At 36.4% G+C, this 21,812-nt stretch overlaps 1 protein-coding gene across 6 annotated transcripts in view; it reads right to left on the reverse strand.

Moving 5' to 3' along the window:
- Nucleotides 1-16,939: 16,939 nt before the first annotated feature.
- The window catches only part of GRXCR1 (glutaredoxin and cysteine rich domain containing 1), a 364,380-nt gene continuing 359,507 nt past the window's right edge, over nt 16,940-21,812 (reverse strand). For all 6 annotated transcript variants that reach the window (XM_082464259.1, XM_082464258.1, XM_082464260.1 and 3 more), the window contains one exon: nt 16,940-17,238. In XM_082464259.1, the coding sequence (XP_082320385.1) occupies nt 17,059-17,238 (180 nt within the window). In that variant the 3' untranslated portion in view covers nt 16,940-17,058. The remainder of the gene's footprint in view (nt 17,239-21,812) is intronic.

Genomic DNA, 21,812 nt, shown 5'->3' on the forward strand with positions numbered 1-21,812 from the left:
TTTGAAAGTCTATCACAACCCATTCCTTTTAAAACAATTCTTTTCAGATTGATTATGCTGGAATAAAAGAGAAAAGACATCTAAGATTTAAATATCAAAAAGTATGCACCATAATTTTGCCCCTCGATTCACGGGCAGATTATTCAGTGTCTTTAAGTGCCACCCCTAAATTATTTAAAGGAAACTAAGTAATCTAAATTCTTCTGCTGCCTGAATTATTTAGGGCATAAATGTTTCCTGTTGAATGCTTTTGTGGTCACATTTTGTGCCTTGGCCTAAGTGAATAAAATTAGCTTTAATGCAATAATACAAAAGCAATGGTTAGAAATAATACATGAAGTAATTGTCATTGTTTTTTTCTTATGAAAATGATGAAGTAAATACAGGCAATAATATATATTTCTTACTTTTTTTTTTTCAGTAAAGCCTTGTGCCAAAAAGAAATGCTCCCCCCTCCCTTCCCCCCTCTCTCTTTTACCTTATATGAAAGTCAATTGCAATAAATGTTCCTCTGCCAAATTTTTAACTCACTTCTAAATCTGCCATTGCTGATTCAGGTTTCCTATTACCTATTACAATATTTTATATTAGCAATAATATACTTACCAGCATGGCCAATTACCTTGCTGAAGAGAAGTTGGTGATCTGTCATTTGATGTGAAATCCAGTGCATTCTCTCGGGAGTGTAGCTTTGATTATATTGCTAAGAAATAAAGTTGTGCTTTACTTGCCCCACAGGATTAGGAAGAGGTTACCTTGAAGGCTTGTTAGAGCCTCATTTATGTCATTAAGTTTAATTGTCTCTCATTTACTGGTAATTTTAGCAAGTCTAAAACCACGTGGTTTGAGTTTCAGATTTTATTTCTCTTCTCATCTTCTTATCAGTTAGGGAGATGGGAGAAAGGAAGGGGAGGGTCAGTTAAAAGTTCCAGAATCACAGGACGGTAGGAAAAGTAAGAATGTGGAAATGAATCAAAAAGGGAATATGAAGGCAATAGTGGCATTATTTTGTTTATTAGAGACGCTCTTAGATTGAGATATTCCTGAATTGAATAGTATTTTAAATACAATGAACATCCTTTTTAGTGGTTTAGGATCACAAGTAACAGAAGCCAACTCAAGACACATTAAGGAAAAACAAAAATATAGCTGAGGGCTTCCCTAGTGGTGCAGTGGTTGAGAATCTGCCTGCCAATGCAGGGGACACGGATTCGAGCCCTGGTCTGGGAAGATCCCACATGCCGCGGAGCAACTAAGCCCGTGCGCCACAACTACTGAGCCTGCGCGTCTGGAGCCTGTGCTCCGCAACAAGAGAGGCCGCGATAGTGAGGGGCCCGCGCACCGCGATGAAGAGTGGCCCCCGCTCGCCGCAACTAGAGAAAGCCCTCTCACAGAAATGAAGACCCAACACAGCCATAAATAAATCAATAAAATTAAAATATATATATATATAGCTGAGACAGGCTGAGGGTAGAATGTACTAGATAGACACAGGGATATTTTGTAGAATCCAAGGGCGGCAACTCCAGGTCTCCAAACGAGACTGCAAGAAGGAACTAGAAAGTTGTAGAGCTCTCACTTCACCCGTCATCTTGCTGCTCTCTGAACTTTCTCTTTGTTTCTCTCTCCATAGTTCAGCTTCCAGTCCACGTGGCCTGCAGACCTTGGCTAACCCAATGTCCCAAGGTTAGATCTGGTATGCTCAGGAAAAGCCCAGACTCACCTAAGATTCCCTGGAGGAAGAATCTTATCAGCCTTGTTGAGCCAAATGCCTTCCCATGGTCAAAGCAACTTGTGAACAAGGATTTCATTATGTGGCTTTGGGGACTAGGGTTGTCGTATGTTTCCTTAACAAAGGAGAGTTTACTGGTTCATAAGCTGCGCAGATACTTACTATATATTCACCATTGTCCTTTTAGGTCATGTTCTTTAAGAACTGGCATTCTTAAAGTAATTTACCAAACAGTAAGAAGTTAGACTTCCGGAATTCTATATTTTGTCTACACGAGTAGAAGATACTTTATAAGTTGAGTGTTTAATTTTCCCCCTCTAGTGTCTACTTTACTGGTATTTTTCAGGTTTTTATATCTGAAGCACAATTTCCTGTACTTCCCTGAAATTACCTTCAAAAACTAGGCTGGAGAGTTCACTGTCAGTTTATCATGACTTCTATTCTCTTCTGAGGTCAATTCCAAGACTTCAGGTAAGGACTATAAAGGTAGAGACTATATTCTATAATTCCCACCATCCTTCTCCTTTGCATGGTTCTGGGTTAGGACTTGCCAATGAGAAGCATATGCATGAGATTTGTATGAAGCCATTACTTTCCAGAAGCAATTGCCGTCAGATGTGTGGACAAACATGAGACCTAGAGTCTTCCTAGGGAGCCCAAGAACCACCAGCCTCACTACTGAAACCTTAGCATGTTGTTGGGAGCTTCCTGGAGATGCTTAAGAATTGCAGCAGATTCCAGATAAGGACTTGACAACCATCTATTTGAGGTTTCAGGCTGAGATCTTCAACAGTGGCTCTCTGGACCCCCAACTCTTCCAACAATTGGGTACCTCTTTCATTTATGTATTAAATCTTTTATACCTAGAATACATGAGTGGCCTCTGTGTTCTTGATTGCACAGGTCTGATAAAAATGTTATTGAAATCTGCTATCAGCTGTGTTTTTCATAGGCTATAAAATGTACAATCCTCCAGAGTCTATGTTCTCAGTCACTCTAAAATTAAATTCGAGGTCCTCAGTGTCATCTTAAATAATACTTCTGCTTATATGATCCAGAGTCTAATCACTTTCACACAGGGTGACCAAACTTTTCAAAAGTTCTCAAACGCAGAAGTCCCACAAAACATTGCTTGTATTTCTTTTTAGAAGAGTATAATGTCATTACTTTCAAAAATATCATTTCCCCTGAACATATCTGAAGGCCTGGGGGAACAAAACTTGGCAAGAGTCATAAATTAGTCTTAAAGACCGATGGTTCAGTCATCATCAAAAAGTTGCCTTCAAAACTTCTACCTTTCTCTTTCATGTACTACTTTGGATGTGACTGCCAACCCAATTGTGCTCCCTAAAAGCTTTCAGAGGCCAAGTATCTTTATTTCTGAAACACATTTGGAACTCCTTTGGAACCCTCGTTGCTCCCTACTGATAGGATCCCTAGCTATAACACATGATTCATCTTTCCATACTTTTCTGGTATTTGCTTTTATTAAAACTAGTTTTGGCTGCTGGATTTGCCTTGGAGAAAATTTGTATTAAGTTCACATCAGAGCACTGGGAGAAATAAGCACAGTATACATAAATCAAATCCAATGAATACAGCATTAGGTGGGCTGTGCAATGGGACAGAAGTATCTGTATGTTTGCAGGAAATTCAATACAAGATGAATGGTTTGGGAAAACATGTGCACAGCTAGAAAAGGGCTCCAAATGAGCAGACCAAAGGCAATAAGTCTTTCATTCACACTCCAGTGGCCCATCCAGCTCCAATTTGTATGGTCTTTGAAACCCAGCTGGTGAAACCCACCTTTTCACTTTGAAACAAAAGGCACTGGATTCTACTATGAATTTCACACATTAAAATAAACACGTCTATGGATAGTTGATTATTCTCCTGGGCTAGAATTTGTGAAGGTGAGGAGATGAAGTTTATAGTTAATTGGAAGGCGTTGGTGAAGATAGATTCATAATTATCAAAGTTTTTCTGAAAGTCTTTCAGCAGAATTTGACACCCAGCAGTTGGTTGTATTATACTGTTACAGCCCTAGTTCGAGTTTCAAGTGAAAATTTGTTTTTCATATGGCAGTAATTTCCTTAAATTGTTTCCTTATTTCAGAACAATGTCTACATTAAAACAAAACAGACTTCCAGGATGTGGTATGTCAAGCAGTGAAAAGTGGTAGCACATATTTCAACAGTACCTACAACCCTCTTTCAGACCATGAAAATTGTCACTACATTTCACCTAGATCTGCAATTTTGGCAAGAGTTTGAAAAGTGTCTGTAAGACTGAAAAACAAAAACTGACCATTTTATTTCAATTACATTTAATTTTCATGTGTTGATTAACTTCACTATGTAGGAAAACAAAGGTACGAACCTAATTACATATTTTGATTTTTAATCAATTTTTCCTATATCTTGGGCAGATGTACCTCAAATTCTATAGCATGTTCACCTAGTGAAAATCTAGATTTTGACTTTTTAGAGACTTTACTTTTCAAACTACTAGGGAAATATTTACTGTATTTTCTATATATCATTAAGCAGCACATTTTTAGCAAAAATTCTAGTTCATCACTTGGCTTTTCTTAAGACAGCAGTTTGAGGAGGAAGAAAACATGAAAGAAAATAAGAGGTTTCTATTCCCACATGCTGAACTAATCTTCAAAGGAGAGGAAAGAGCAGGAAAAGGAGCAATGGAGGAAGATGGCAGGAGGCTGTCATCTGCTCGGAGAAAGTTAAATAAAACTTCCTTTAAAGAAGAGTTAGAGTGTCTCCCCCTCAAGCTGTATACAAGCTCTAAATATAAGAGGCAGCAAAAGTTTCAAAAGAGAGCACATGCCTACATTAGATCTCAGAGGACATTTTACTAAAAATTTACCATCAGTTTCCTTGTCCAAAACATTGAACCATGTGAGTTTTTTTCAGGTCTCAGAATGTCAGATCTTCCATTCTATGTTTGAGCTCATAATCTATACTGCCGCCTATAAAAGTACACACAAAAAAATCTAGAAATACTAGTAGCCTTTGTGTTAAGATTGCCTGGGCAAGGAAGAATTGATAGAACTTTTTGGAACAATATTGTGAAAATGCAGTCAGGGAAATTGTATGGGGGAAAGTCATATTTATACAGGTCATGAATTTTTGTTCATATTTGTTCATTGGATCATTATTTAAGCCCATAAACATCACTGAATAATTCAATTTAAAACCTCTTTTAAAGTCGTCAGATGGAACGTCAACACTAATACATTCTGCCAAGTAATACCTAAATCCTGTGTTACTTTTTTAAAATAAATACAACTAGATATTACAAGAAGCACAAAGTAATGGCATTCCAGTTCTTTAAGATTTGTGTCTTCTACGTATTTTAGAGGTAAGACCTCTATTGAGCAGCGCCAAAATTTCCAGCACCTGGAGAGAAAAATGGAGGAGCTGGGACATTAGTGAATATGCTTTAGTATAAAGATAGTAACCCATAGCATCAGAAACTGCTAAATACATAGGTCACAACTGTTCTTCTGGTGCTACTTAAAACATATACACCAAGGGTTTGGAGGTAGTTTGTTTCTCTTGTTTCGTAATCTAACAGTCTCTAATTCTGTCCTAATTTTTCAATAATCTTCCAAGATGAGTATTCCAATGAGTTTCATCCATTTGCTCCCTTTTAGCATCTTTGTGGCATTTAGGAGGCACACTTCATTTTTTCCACACAAGATATCTTGTTTGTTGACAAACAAGAGGGAGAATTAACTCTCTCTGAGGAACAAAAACAGGTTTACTGTAGACTGATGCCCATGCACAGGAAATTCTAACTAGTGTCAGAAAAACTTTAATTTATAATCTGAAATGTGATTGTCCTACCTCTATGTGGAAAAGTAATAATGTTTGCAACCATGGATGTCAGCAAGATGGCAGAATAGGAGTTTCAAGTGGTCCTCCACTCACAGAAACATCAATTTGAACAACTATCCATGCACAAAAATACCTTCACAGAAGTGAAGGATTTCAGGTGAGATTACAGCCCCTCAATGGAGCATAAACAGGTGTCCATTGATGGATGAATGGATAAGGAAATGTGGTACATATATATATAATGAAATATTATTTAGCCTTAAAAAAGAAGGGAATCCTGTCACTTGTGACAAGCTGAGTGGACCTGGAGGACATTATGCTCAGTGAAATGTCAGGCACAGAAAGACAAATACTGCATGATCTCATTTATATTTAGAATCTAAAAAGTTTACATTTATATTTATATTTAGAATACATATAAAAGCAGAGAGTAAAATGGTGGTTTGCTAGGAGAGGAGGGGTAGGGAAGATGTCGGCCAGTGGGTACAAAGTTTCAGTTACGTGGAATGATCAAAATCTAGAGATCTAACGTACAGGATGCTGACTATAGTTGATAATATTATATTGTATATTTGAAATTTGCTGGGAGGCTGGATCTTAAATGTTTTTGCCATACACACACACAAAGATAACTATGTGAAGTGATTAAAACCAGTTAATTAGCTTGACTGTGGTAATCATTTCACAATGCATACAAGTATCAAAACATCACATTGTAAAACGTAATTATGTCCAATTTTTATTGTCAGTTATACTTCAATAAAGCTGTAAAAAAAGAGGCTGATTGAAATTTACAAAGGTCATACAAATATAGGTGAAAAGTTCTGAAGGAAACAACATCAAAGTGTGTATTGTGCTAGGTTTTTTCCTTTTTTTCCCCTTTATTTTACAAAAAGCTAGAGCAATCATGTATAAATGTAATATTCAGAAGTAAGTTACTGTAGACATCAAAGATCACTCCTACTACTCAGATATTTGAAGAAAATGTGCTGGCATAAACCTACTGTACATTACTTTGACTTTTCCAACAATTGCCCAGATCAACCTCTTCCTTACTAGCAGGGAGTTAGTAGGAAGTAAATATCTCTCAGGTGAGAGTTTTCTAAGCCCTTGGATTTTCCAAAATTCTGGGGGGACCCTGCTTTCCTGAGCATTAGCTGATCATTTAAGTCTTTAATTCATTTTGCTTATCTGATTATTCCAATAGTGGCATGATTTTCACAGTCACAGGTCATTGTCAAAGACACATCCAACACAGTTTGACGACTGGTGCTTGTCACTTCTTACTGGGATACACTTACTAGTCCAGATTCCCATCCAGGCCACAGTAAAGGAATCAGATCTATACTTGTTTTTAGTTCACACTCTCATTCCCAGGCACTGTTCTCCAAAGCACAACGATAAACTAGCTTAATGTTAAAAAAACAAAAGCAAAAACAAACAAACAAAAACAAACACTATTCTCATCAGCTACATGATATGCTGGAAAAATATCTCCCCCACCAACAAGAACCTGTAAGTCTTTGGTTCTAACCCAGGTTACCCCTACATATCTGACTGAACTGGAGAAAGAATGAAGCTGACCCAAAGATAGAGACAATGACTGACATGGTTGATGAAGTTTTGATATGAATTTAAAGTTAAATATAGACTCACTTATAAAGTTAATTACCAACTCCATACTCTGAAAAATAGTAGGGGAAGGTATGGGGGGAGAAAGTACAGAGGTTAAGTGATACACGTAAAGAAACACACTGGGGAGAGATAATGGGGAAAGTTATAATATGTGGATCACAACTCCCATCTGTGGTTCTACAGCTGGTCATAAAACACGGTTTGTATTTACAAAGTTCTTCCTCTTCTGATTTCTTGTTAAGTCTCCTTCAGTGAACACCTCAGTGGATTGGGTTCTTTTCCTAGTAGGGTGATCCAAATCTTCTTCTCCAGGTTACCTCACCTTATGATTGCCCTGCCTTTATTGTGAGACTATTATCTTCCATTAACCTCCGTCACTGGCTGTGGCAGTACTAGGAGACGTCTGAGAAACTGCCTGGTTCTAGATAGCCTCCTGCCTGCTACTTTCCATTGACAAACAGGATAAATCGGCCAAACTGTAACCTTTTTTTCTGTACGTCTGGTGTCATCAGAAGCTAAAAATGACCTTATAAATGTCTCGACTTTCATTTCAATAAACCATTGTTTTGGTTCCCGATGGAAGCATTTCTGCTTTGAATACTAAGATATCAATAGCCTAACATCATGGGAATAAGAAACAAAAATATTTTGAGCCAAAATAGAAGAGTAATATTTAGAGGATTCATTCCTCCTGGTTTCCAGATTCATATATTCTGATTATGCAAAAACCAGCCTTATATATGTCATTGGTGAAGAGTGCATACTGCATTCTAAACGCTTAAGTTTTTACTTCCCGAGTCCCTCTCTTCTCTTTTTTCCTCTCTGAATCAGACTCTAGGGATGAAAGTATGGAATCTCTTTTTTTTTTTTTTTTTAATATTTATTGGTGTATAGTTGATTTACAATGTTGTGTTAGTTTCAGGTGTACAGCAAAGTGAATCAGTTATACATGTATATAAATGTACCTCACTTCTTTTAATATATAATTACTTCAGGACTTCTCTGGGGCTCCAGTGATTAGGACTCAGCACTTCCACTGCAGGGGGCACGGGTTCCATCCCTGGTCGGTAAACTAAGATCCCGCATGCTGCTCAGTGCAGCCAAAAATTATATAGATATATATCATTACTTTCTTTTACCAAAACACCTTGCATGGAATACATAACTTGACTGAAAAGGCATTCATTGCTTCCAGGATGAATACAAAGCCCTGTGCTTTCAAAGCTTTTACAATCTAGTCCCAAACTATCTCTAATCCGGTGTGGCAGGTACTGAAGTATACAGGTACTTCAGTGTATTAATTTAATACTCTCAAAAACTCTATAAGTTAGGTATTAGTGTTACTCCCATTTTACAAATAAGAAAATTGAGGCACAGAAAGTATTAAGAAACTTGCCTAAAGTCACAGAGCTGGCAAACGGCAGAACTGGGATTCAAAACCAAATAATTCAAATCCAGAGCTTGTGCTCCTAATCGCAATGACACATGGGAATCATCATCATCTCTGGGATCATTTGGAACCTGTAATGGATGTTTGCCATCTGCCAGACGTTGTGCTAAGCACCTTGTTTTCCACCTGCCTGAGTTCAGAGCTGGGCATGACTTTCCATCCATATCTTTGCCTATAGAAATTCAAGATATTATTAAAGGCACTGCTTCAAGCTAAGTCCCCAAAGAAGGCTCCCATGTTCATATATTCTGCCCTTTTGAGCATCTTATATTATTCAGCGCCTTTACCAGACATCTGAGAACCAATAATCTACATGACAGAGCTTGTGTTATATTTAACTATAACCTGTCTTATCTCCCCAGTCATGCTAGGGACAAAGTCACATTATATTCATCTTTGTAGCCCTCACAATACCTGGTACATTTCTTAACTGAGAATCCCATGCTTAGTTTTGATTCCAGAAACTCAGGGAATTACTACACACAATTACTTATCACAATAACATTGTTAACAAACATATATTTTATTCAGAGACTTCTACTTTATAAATAGGCTCAAAGATCTTCCCCAATTCCCACTTCTACAAACATGCAAGGAGAAGAAAATGGGAAGAGGACACATCTAGTGGGGGTAACACACTACTCAGCTGTTCACATATTTATAACAGCAAAGGATTCATAGCAACTACTGAAAAAATACAGAGCACAATTTTACCTTAGGGAAGAATGTTCTGAAAAACAGATAAATTTCTCTTTCCTAGGATTAAAGCATGCTATAATATTTCCTAGTCAGAAAATAAAAATGTGACAGAAAATATATCGACAATTCTGTTTCCAGGCAAAATCTACAGCAAACAGGAAACCACTCAAAACAGACCTCCAAAGGTCAAAGCAAATATGTAAACTTCACAGCAATGAGTGGCATCTGGTCTTCCAGGAAACAGCACCTTAGATTTGGTACCCATGCTTCTCCTGGGGGCTTTTCGGGCTTCACAATGCCTTCATCTGTCAAATGCAAAGCAGTATACAAAAATATACAATACACAAAACATGGACCAAAGCAACTAGCAATTTATAAGAAAAACATTTAAAAGATCACTATTTTCCATTTGTATTAACATTTTTCTTTTACTGTATAAAATAGGCACCACATCTAGCACCATTTTCTAGATGATGCAAATATTTTGCTTTGTAGCTGATCTATCTACCTCTCTTTTGGGTACTCAGATAACATTTATATTGATATTCTTCTAACAAGGGGAGGGAAAGAAAAGGGTTAAGATCACAGAAAACAGAGAGAAAAAAAGTAACTACTTAAGAGCAGAGATTGCTAAATGAGCCATGTACAATGCAGAGAATCAATATGGATTTTCTAGATATGGATTAATATTAAGAGTCGGCTTCAGTTTTGCTACATATAAGCAAAGCTTTTAGGCTATCTTATATTCTTCTATGAAAGTTATGTTCCCTTCAAAGTCACCTTGCTACTGAATCATGCATTTTGAGTTTTCCATGTGTTCTATGCTAGGTTCAATGAAAAAGTTCAAAAAGTTCCGAATAGGGACAGAACAAAATTTTCCATCAGAATGGGTCTTCTTTCTTTTCTTAGAGGAATTATGCTTTGAAACATGGATACTCCACCATAGTTGAAAAAAATTTTTCTCCCATTAAAGAATTTCCAGTGGTTCTCTAAAGAGTAGTGCTTCCTGGTAAGAATCCCTGCAATGGCTTCCAGTAAAGCAAAAAAGTGTCAGTATGTTCAGTGAGACTGTCTATTTTTTTAATTTTTAAATTTTATTTTATTTTTAATATAAATTGTATATATTTGAGAGGTAAAACATGATGATTTATATGCATATACATAGTGAAATGATTACTACAGTCAAGTTAATTTACACATCTCCTCACCATTTCCTTTCCTGTGCATGTGTGTGCACTTGTGTATGCAAGCGTGTGTGGTGAGAGCACCAGAAATCTACTCAGTTAGCAAATCTCCAGTATTCAATACAGCATTATTAACTCTAGTCATCATGCTGTACATTAGATTTCTAAAACTTATTGATCCAATAGAACTACAACATTGTACCCATTGACTAATATTTCCCTGTTTGCCTGCTCCGCACCCCTTGTAACCACTATTCTACTCTTTGCTACTATGTATTCAACTTTTTAAATTCCATATAGCCGTGGACCTTGTGTGAAGTGAAATAAGCCAGACACAGAGAGAAACTGTCTCTTTCTAAGTGAAGCAGGTGTGGAAGTGTTTCACCCTTGCAGAGAACAACATATCTTCCAAAGTAACTGAGTCTCCAGTCAAACACTGCAAGTCAAACACAGGCTGCATTTTGAAATGCTGGTAGCTAAGCAATACCAGCTGCTGATGAACCTGAAAGGCAGAAGGTGAGGATGAATGACCTTGAGCCTATTATTAAATGACCCTGGTTACTGTTACCGTCACATCAGTTAGCTAAAGCTTTCATAGTCAATTTCCACTTTGCAGACTTTCAAGGTTGGCAGACGCTCCCCGTTCCTTCCGATGTCTCCTGCCTGCTGAACGCTTGCAACCAGGAGAAACACTCCTCTCCGCCTGCATATTTCTGCTACCAGCAAACAGAATCTATCAAGCGTCAGTTTTGTTTCTTCCCAAATCGTTGCCTTATAATTGGGTTTATAATTATGTGTATAATTATATAATAACATATTAATTTTTATTGAGTATAATAGTTTATTACAACAAAATATTACACATACTGGTTAAATTCGAGAACAAAGAGAAATGTGTTTTATTCTATGGAAACTAAGTTTAATGACTTAGAAATAACTTCATGAAGTCAAGTAAAAAAACAAAAAAATTACTGTCAAATTATTATAGGTGAGGAAACTACAAAAGATCAGGAGAAACAATACCCGAAATCTAAAAGGATATTATATGCATATTGCTTGCCAAAAAAGTTTAAATTTTTCACTCTGCTTTGAGGAACTACAGACTAGCTTCTCTGCTATGTGTGAGGTTTGTGCATGAAAGACCAGACGAAACTGTAATCAATATACCAATAATTTATCTTTAAAAAAGACCCTGGGACAACAAGAAGATTAAAAAATTACTATATATTTATATTATTAGGTATGCATCATCTCCTGATTTCCTCTTAATCTTTTTAAAAAAATTATTCGCAGCCTGATTGCATTACTCTGTGTCCTTTGCCAACAGCCAGCATTTCCTGGCTTTTGAAATCAATGAATACTTACAGAGAGGAAGTTATAAGAGCACAGAAGCACAGGACAGACCTTTCTCTTCATTTCGACTCTACTGTTTATGTAGGTGTTTATCTTTGAGCAACTTTGTTGTTTGCTCTCGACTGATTTCCCATTTTATACCAGAGATAAAGGCAGCTCACATGGACACTTAAGATACAACAAATTAGGATAAATTTCAAGACTTTAGAAAAGGGAATTAACATTCCGAATCGCAGTTTCTTCACAGTATTGTGAAGAATAAGTGAGATTCTTTCTAAAAAGCCAAGCATACAGAAGTGTCCAATGAATGTGAGTTCATTTCCTTATCTGGTCAGTAAAAGGATATATTGAAGATGCATAATTTTCATGGTGATTAGGAAATTATTCTATGCCTCTGTATAATGCTTTGTGTTTTTAAAGTACTTTCCTATATATTCTAATTAATCCCACACAACAACGGTGCAGAATAAATATATCAGGTTTAATTACCTCGCACTTACATTCTATAAGACTGAAGCAGATAGATGTGAAGCATCTAAACCAAGTTCTCTCTGAAAGTTAACACAAATTTATGTTTAAATAAGCCTATTATGAGCTTATTTTTTGAGCCTCTTTCTCTCACTAACTTCTGCAATTCTACAAGATGTCTAAGATTTTCTTTTAAATTTCATTACTCTTTCATAATGCTCTTCTTTAGAGGCTCACAGATAACTAGCAGAGAACACAACACTTTAATTCCATGCCAGTACATGAAAAACAGAATAAAGATAGAAAGCAAAACAAATTCCTCATGAACACAATTGAAAGCAAGTTTTTGTCCTCTGAACCCATAGTCCAAGATGGGGCCTGAAAATTAGAACTTCTTGTACTGTTGTATTTCTCCATCCTGAATGTACCTCCAGACAAGAGGACACTGGGACTATGGTTGGATTTGCAGAAACATAGCCAAGGCCTGAGTAGTCAGGAACTTTTGGATAGGCCTTACTACTTAATTCTAGAATCTCAGAACCGTATTGGAATTGTGATGAGAAACTGTTCATTGATGCAAGAAACTCTTCATTTTTCCTGACAGAAAGGAAATCTACTCTCAACTAGCCATAACTCTACCACTGTCTTAGTTCTGTTCATATTTAATTTCCTCCTCCTGTCCCCTCCCCACTGTAAGGCAGCCATTCTATAGATTAATTTTGCCTATTCTATAGCTTCATATAAATGGAATCACATAGTACAGACCCTTTGTATCTGGCTAAGTTTATTCATAAAATGTCTTTGAGATTCATCCATATTATTGCTAGAATCAATAGCTTGTTCCTTTTTACTACTAGGAAGTGTGTACCTGTATTAATATACTACAGTTTGCTTATCATTTCTCCTGTCAGTGGGTATTTGAAATCTTTCTGCTTTTTGGCTATCATGAATAGAGCTTCCATTAAACTCTTATACAGTATGGACATATGTTTTTATTTCTCTTGAATAAATAACTAGGAGTAAGATTGCTGAGCATATAATTAGTGTATGTTTACCTTTATTAGAAACAATCAAATGGTTTTCCTAAGTGGTTGTACCATTTAACATTCTCATTAGCAATGTATGAGAGTTTCAGTTATGCCGTATCCACACCAACACTTTATATTTTCAGTCTTTTTAAATTTTAGCCATTCTAAATATTATGTAGCAATATCCCATTGTGGTTTTAATTTGCATTCCCCTGCTGACTAATGACACATATTTTCCTTTTGTTTTTAGCCATCCATGTGTCTTTTTTGTGATGTGTTTACTAACCACCTCTTTATTAGGCTGTCTTTATATATATATATATATATATATATATATATATATATATATATACACACATACATATATGTGTGTGTGTATATATATATATACACACATATATGTGTGTGTGTGTGTGTATATATATATATATATATATATATATATCTCCTAGATACAAGTCCTTTGGCAGGTATTTGTGCCTTGAATATTTTCTCATAGTTGTGGCTTCCCTCTTCATTTTTTTTTAAACAACACTGTCTTTTAATGAGGAGATTTTAATTTTAAGTCTAATTTATAATTTTTTATACTTAGACATCTTGTAACTGGTTAAAAGCATCTTTGCCTACTCCAAGATCGTGAAGATATTCTCCTGGTTTAGCTTTAACATTTAGGTTAGAGTTTCTCAATTTTGACACTATTGACTGGACTAGATAATCCTTTTTTGAGGGGAGGTGTGGTTCTATGTTTTGTGGGATGTTTAGCAGTTCCCTGGCCTCTAGCCCCTAGTTGCAGTAGCATTAGTGGTAGGTAGCAGTGGTAGTAGTAGTAGTTTTCAAGGTCATTTTTTCCATATAGGAATCTAGTAGTTCCAGCACTATTTGTTAAAAAGACTCTCCATTCCCCATTGCCTTGAATTGGCAAAAATCAATTGAAATCAATTTGATGTTAATGTGTGTGTCTATTCCTGTATTCTCTATTCTATCCTATTTATCTATTTGTCTATACTTATTTTTACTCTATTTGTTCAAAATTTCTTGGATACTCTAGATTGTTTGCATTTTTATATAAATTTAGAATTATTGGTCAATTCTACAAAAAGTCTGGTGGGATTTTCATTGAGATTGCATTGAAACTATAGAAATCTTTAAAATGCTGTTTTCCAGTCCGTAAACATGGTATATTTCTCCATGTGTTTGGGTCTATAATTTCTCAGCAAATCTATGTTGTAGTTTTAAATGTAGAATTTTTACACATCTTTTGTAAAATGTATTCCACATACTTGATGTTTTCTGATACTATTATAAATTGTGTTATTTTAATTTTATAATTAATTTATAATCTAATTTATAATCTAATTGTTTGTTGCTGTGTATTGTATTTCTAATTTGTGTCTAAAGACTTCGAATCCAACAATTCTGCTAACTTTACTTTGATATTTACTAGTTTGTAGGTTCCTTTGGATTTTCTACATCACAATCATGTTGTTTACAAATAATGAGATTTTTTTTTCCAAGTTTTTATGACTTCTTTTTTCTTGCCTTATTTCACTAGCCAGAACCTCCATCACAATGTTGAATAGAAGTGATAAAAGTGAACATTTATGCACTCTTCCTGATCTTAGGGGGAAAGCATTTAATATTTTACCATTAAGTATGCAGTTAGCCTTAGATTTTCACATTCAATAAGCTCCTTTCTATTCTTTGTTTGAGTGTTGAGTTTTATTCTAGCAGTCAGTCACGTACTGAAAGATACCACAATACCACAGAAGTTTGGCTTTAGGCCTTCCAAGGGCAAGTCTGTTTTGTTTCTTCCCTTAGCTCTGCAACATAGCCTTTACTCCTTGGTCTTAAGATGGCGCCCTTCTGAGATTTCAAGGAAATATTTATTGTTTACCACTTGAACTCCAGATTCTGACTTTGCAATACAGGCAGCTGCTGAAATCTCTGCTCAACTCTTTCACCTCCCAGATACTTCCTTCCTCTGTGTATGTAGGTTAGGAATCAGCCAAGGATTTGGGTGGAATGTATAAGCAGACTTGGGGGCTCCCCTCTCTTTGGTCCTCTCATTTCTTAGAGTTTTCCATTCAATTCCAGGTACTCTGCAGCTCCAAATTCCAATTTTATTTTTTCAAACCAGTAAGTTTGTAGTTTCTTTATGAGCTATATTCTGTGCAAACTGGGAAGTATTCTCAGAAGGTAAGCTGGATAAATGTAGGGTTTATTTTGTTTGTTTGCTTTCTTCCAGTGATTGAATTCCTTCCAGTTCCTTTCTGGTTTTAGCTGCTTTCCAATGTCTTCAACAGCTGTTTATTTTTCCTTATTTTGTTCAAAGTAAATGTGTTAATAGCAGGAGGCTTAGTCTGCCAAAAACTGCCCCACTTTTACCAGACTGGAACTACCCATATTGGAGTTCTTACAGTTCCTCAAACAAACAACTTTTATCTGACCTTAGAGTCCCCAAATATGCTATTCCTCTACCTGAAGTATTATCCCCCTTGTTCTGTGACTAATTAGTTGACCAATTACCCATGATGTCTCCATTTAAATATCAGTTGCTCAACAAAGTCTATTCTTACCGTTTTCTAACTCATCTAGGTTGGTCCTCCTGCTACACATTCCCAGAGCACACTGTACCATTTGTGTAGCATTTATAAGACTCATCTTGCTTATGATTATTTGTTTAATACTTCCTTCTTTCTTAGAGTGTGAACTCCATGAAAGCAGAAACCATGCCTTCTACTATGCCTGGATGATTAGAAAGTGCTCGGTAAATATTTATAGCTTTTTGCAAAACCAAGATGTAAAAATGTTTTAATTACCTTATCACAGATATAGTGAAGGTGATTTATTAAAACCATTCATAAGGGAATCCATCAGAGTACAGACACATGTACAGGCAGGCATCAGCTAATAATTATAGCAGAAATTCCTTTTGTCCACTTTGCTGATATTGTCTACTATGTTTTCAAACTACGTAATATTTTGTGTCCAGCTCAAGATAACCATAACAGCATCTTTCTGGAGGTTTTCAGGGACAATAGCACAAAGCAGATGTTTAAAACAATAAATCCAGATAAGTCTTCTGGCAGCTTTTGTATCATCACTAAGAAATCCATCGGATAACATTAATAATTTATCATTAATATCATCAGCTCCAAGACCATTTTACAGCTTAAAAAATAATTTACTCATTAAGTATAAGTAAGATCATATTCTTTCCCACTGCCCAGAGCTCTCTTCTTCCCTACAGCTGAGGCTCACATAAAATGTATGCATCTGGAGAGCTGAATTAACTCATCCTAAACAGTAGGGTGGCATTGCAATAGACACCATTGGATATATTGTATATTTTCTTTAGAAAATCGAACACATATAAGGAACCAGACTTTGGATGTCTTGGAATTTTATCAGGTCCTCCATTAATTCCAATTAGAAACCAGGGTCTAGCACAGGGCTTGGCACATAGTAGCTGTTGAATAAACATTTATTTAATACATCAATGAAAGTGGTCACAGCAAAAGCTCCAAAGGAAATTATAATAAACAAAGTTTATTGATTAATCCAGAAACATAGCCATTTTTTTAAAAAAAGTATAAACCAAATTATTGCTTTCAGTCAATGAAACCAGGCGCCCCATGGGTGGGAGCTCTGTTTAACCAACACAGCTCTTACAGCGCTGGAGACCATTCTCGTTGCAAGCCGTGCACTTCAGGGCCTTGAAAGAGTCCGTAAAGCAGTTCCGAAACACTGACATTTTGCTCCCGTGGCAGACGGAGCACGGAAGAAAGCCAAAGCCTCCACAGGAGGGACACTCGTGTGGATGCTGCACTCTCTGGATAAGTGGCAGGGGGACAAGAGAGGACAGAACGTGTGTTAGCATGACAACTCCATCAGCCCTCCTGTCTTTCTGTACTGTGGATGCTCATAAAGCAATATCGGCATAATATGGCTGGGGACCTGAAATCACCTACCATTAATATACAATAGACGCAGGGGAAACACTAACTGAAGTTTCCTTCATTATCTCATTGATGGCCATCAATAGCATAACCTTGGTGTGTAAGGGCTGGTACCTTTTAGGTTAAAGGGCACACACTTCCAGAAATCCATCATATGAAAGCACATATATACAAATCAAACAGTTCGGGAAATGGTCATTTGCATTAAAGGAAAATACTGTAACTTTCCCTTTAGTATCACGTCACAGTTTTGTATCTTTGTTTATAGAATAGTAGGACTGATAGTGAGTCTGGAAAATCAGAAAACTAAAAGCTGGAGTGGATGAGCCACTGTCAACTGAATATCCATCATCATACTGCACATGTGAATAATGCTTTGGTTTGTTTTGGTTTTTAAAAAATTTTTATTTATTTATTTATTTATTTATGGCTGGGTTGGGTCTTCGTTTCTGTGCGAGGGCTTTCTCTAGTTGTGGCAAGCGGGGGCCACTCTTCATCGCGGTGCGCGGGCCTCTCATTATCGCGGCCTCTCTTGTTGCGGAGCACAGGCTCCAGACGCGCAGGCTCAGTAATTGTGGCTCACGGGCCCAGCTGCTCTGCGGCATGTGGGATCTTCCCAGACCAGGGCTTGAACCCATGTCCCCTGCATTAGCAGGCAGAATGCTTTGTTTTTTTAAGAGCACTTTCAAATGCATTACTATATAGAATCTTCCCTCATCCCACCTTTCACACACACTGACACCTTCTTCTGTAAAGCAGCTAATTCAAGCAACATTATCCTCACTTTATATTTAAAGAAACAGACATAGAAATCTTAAGACATTTATCCAAGTCTGTAAAATTACCCACAGTAGCTATCAGCCTTTCTACCCCAAGTAAAAATAAAGTACCCATGAAAGTATAATGAAATTAACTAGCAAAGATGTTAAGGATATTTTGAAAATTATCCATAAGTATTTCTATTTGCTTTTTTGAGCATGTGACCTCTACTGGAGTCTACTAGCGGCATCCATTCGCTGGGGGAAGATTAGGATCGATTACAGAATGAATACAAAGAGAACGTGAGTTAATACCAAGCTTCTGACTTGCAAAATAGGAATTTGCAGCAATGTTTGAAAGCCCACCTTTGTGACAAGAGTAATTGCTAAAATAAGCTTGGGAAATGTAGACACACACACACACACACACACACACACACACACACACACACAAGCACACTCAAACATACCTTACATGCCTAGACATAGATACAGATTTTCCCTGAAGTTCACAATTGTACTTAATAAAGTCTCCAAAAAATCCAACTGAAAAGTTAACCAATTAACTAGAGTTAATCTACCATGTCCCCAGCAAGAAACCTTTTCCCAGAAAACAACTATAATTTTCTCATAATCAGTACCCTGTGGAATGTACTTTGGGAAACAAACATTAAGGATATGATTGCTTTAAAATTTATATATTCCCAGACCACTTTTCAGATATGCATATTCTGTATATAGTAAGATTTGTTTACAGTTACCATTTGACTTTGCTATTATATCAAGATGGCAAAATCCATGTAATATCTTATTTTTTAGTAACACAGAATTACTTTGATGGAAAGTAGTGACTGCCAGTCTGAATGACACAAACAAGGAATGTTGTCAAGTTGGTAGAGATCCAAAGCTCTTCTAAAAAGTTAGATTGTATGTAGTAACTTAGTTTCTTTGTAGCTGGGTTTTTGTCATTTCTTTGTGCAAGAGTTGACCAAAAAATGGTGTACCAGACTTACAATTTTGCATGATATAAAAATGTCTTTAGAAAAAAAAACTTTCAGTAAAAACAAAAACAGTGAAGAAAGAGTGTAGTCTAAAAGCAAAACATAAGAGAATTAGTAAGTAATGCTATTCTTATCAAATTTTAGAAAGAATATGATACAGTAGCTAGGCCCTTGATATGCATTAAAGCCATGCCAGAGATTATGTTAAAAATATTTAATGACTTGTACAAAAGAACATCAACTAGTCAGAAAGGACTAATAGGGCCCTGAATCCAGGACTTCATCCATTAGTGCTGGATTGTAAATAGGACTGGATTCCAAGTAGAGTGGGATCATCAGATTTTGCAATTAAAAAAATTGGGATGCCCAGTTAATTTGAATTTCTGACAGACCACAGATAAATTTTTATATAAGTATGTGCCAAATATTTTATGGGACATGCTTAAACTAAAAAAAATATTCATAATTTACTTCAGATTTAAATGTAAGTGGACATCCTATATTGTACCTGGCAATCCTCACAGGGGAGTTGCTGACAGGGAAGAGGAGAGCTGCTTGGGAGTCTTGGGGTAGCAGCTATTTACCAACCAGTATAAATTATTTCAATGTCTTAACAACCAGTATAAACATGTTTCAATATTTTCAAATTCTTGAACAGCCTATGGTTTTCCCATAAAATATATTTGCAATGGCAAGCAAAGAACAACAAAGCTAGAATACACGTGAGCACTAGGAAGCTTCCTAGGTTCATTCACCAGCTATGTCACTCACTCCAAACACCAGGCTCTAAACACAGAGAACCCAAAATGATAACACAACGCAACACAATTAAAAATTATTGAAACTGAGCAGGACCCTGCAGAACCTTCCTGAGGACAGACACCTCCCCACCCCATCCCCTGCCTTTTGTTTATAGAAAAGCTTTAGCCTCCTAGGCCTTCCCTGAGTTCCAAAGAGCAAATTTAATCAGAGAAGTGAGAAAATGCGGAAACAAATGAAAACAGTTAAGCAAGACAAAATAATTATAGTTTAGCCATAAAACAATGTCAAGGACCTTTAATCCTCCTAAAGGGCTAAAGATAATATCCTGAGCCATATCCTGGAGTTGTTTTGCAGATACTAAGACCCCCCCCCCCCACTGCCAACGAGGTGGAAGAAGTCAACTGCATGCTGACCTCCAGTATGTAGACTCCAGACAGGTTGGAACCAGAAGGTTGATGATGTTAACTCCCAAAATACCACCCTGTTACCTCACCACCAACCAATCAGGAGGATGTCCATGAGCTGATCAGGTACTCTGTGACCCTCTCCCTCACTTTGTCTTTAAAAACCCTTCCCTGAAGGCCACTGGGGAGTTTGGATCTTTTGAGCATGAGCTGCCCATACTCCTTGCTCGGCCCCATGTTGGGCACCTTACGATAAACGTTGTACTTTCCTTTACCACACCCCAGTATCAGTAGATTGGCTTTACTGCATGGGTGAGTGGACCCAAGTTTGGTTTGGTAACATTATCTTATATCATGGGCCTGGAACATGATTTACAAAAATTACTTTCAAAGGGTCAAAATATCAAATGTGAAATATATGATGGGTCTGCTCTTTCTTAAAGTTTCTCCACAATTCAGAAAAAATAAATTTTCTAAAATGAAGTTAATATATAAATACTAAAAGCCACATTGTTCTTTTCAGAGAGAATCACAAATAGACCAAGGTCATTCTAAAATAATATCATCACTTGTATAAAAAGGATTACAATCCTTATGCAAACTGGTGGTCACAGAGTTTCTCCCCAGGAATCTCCAGCCATGTATTTACCAGCAAAATGAAGATACCAGAAATTGTCAAGCTCTGTTGTCTCAAACTCAGTTTAAATTTGGCTGTCAATTTGAAATTTAGAGACAGAACTTTTCATTAGATTACTCAGTGCTGTAGTCCATACTTTAAACAAACTGGATCTAGTATATCTTTACCTTCAAGCTTTCCAAAGGGGAAAAGTCCATGGAAGAGTCATTAACCATTATAGATGGTCACTTCAGTTACAATTGTTATTTCTTTGTATTCTAAAACATCTGTTAATTTTATATTTGTAAGGTGGTAAAATCAGTTGATTCAACTGATCAAGAACAGGAAGTAATAAAAGAAGAAGAAGAAAAAAATAAATAAATAAAATAAAACAATGTTGTCAGAATCTGTGCAATGCCATGATGAGATATGTCTTTTACTTTAAAGATATGTCTTTTACTTTAAAGATATGTCTTTTACTTTAATTAACTCATTAAATTGTTGAGACAATTTAATGAGTTAATTCATGTAAAGTGAATAGAATATTGCCTGGCACATAGTAGCTACTTAACAAGTCATGATTAGCTATTATTTCATTAATAAATCCTTATTTGAAGAGATTTTTATTAACTGCTGCCTCAAGTTAAATTGCTTGTGGTCACATGACGCAACCATTTTCTACCATTCATAGAGTCATTTTATTTAAACACTTCTATACTTAGTCTTCTGGTCTAAGTTACCACTGTAAGAAAGGGAGAGTAAATGTGTTTCAATTCACATGCAAATTCTGATGTCTTGGAGCACAGTATTGGAAAGATTCTGAGGCCACTTCCACTCAGGAAAAATTAGCTGTTTCAGCCATAAACTTGGGAGAGGAAAGGGATAGCTTACATAGGATGTAGTGTC

The sequence above is a fragment of the Balaenoptera physalus genome (genome assembly GCF_965194825.1).
Source record: "Balaenoptera physalus genome assembly, chromosome: 5".
NCBI classification, from domain to species: Eukaryota; Metazoa; Chordata; class Mammalia; order Artiodactyla; family Balaenopteridae; genus Balaenoptera; species Balaenoptera physalus.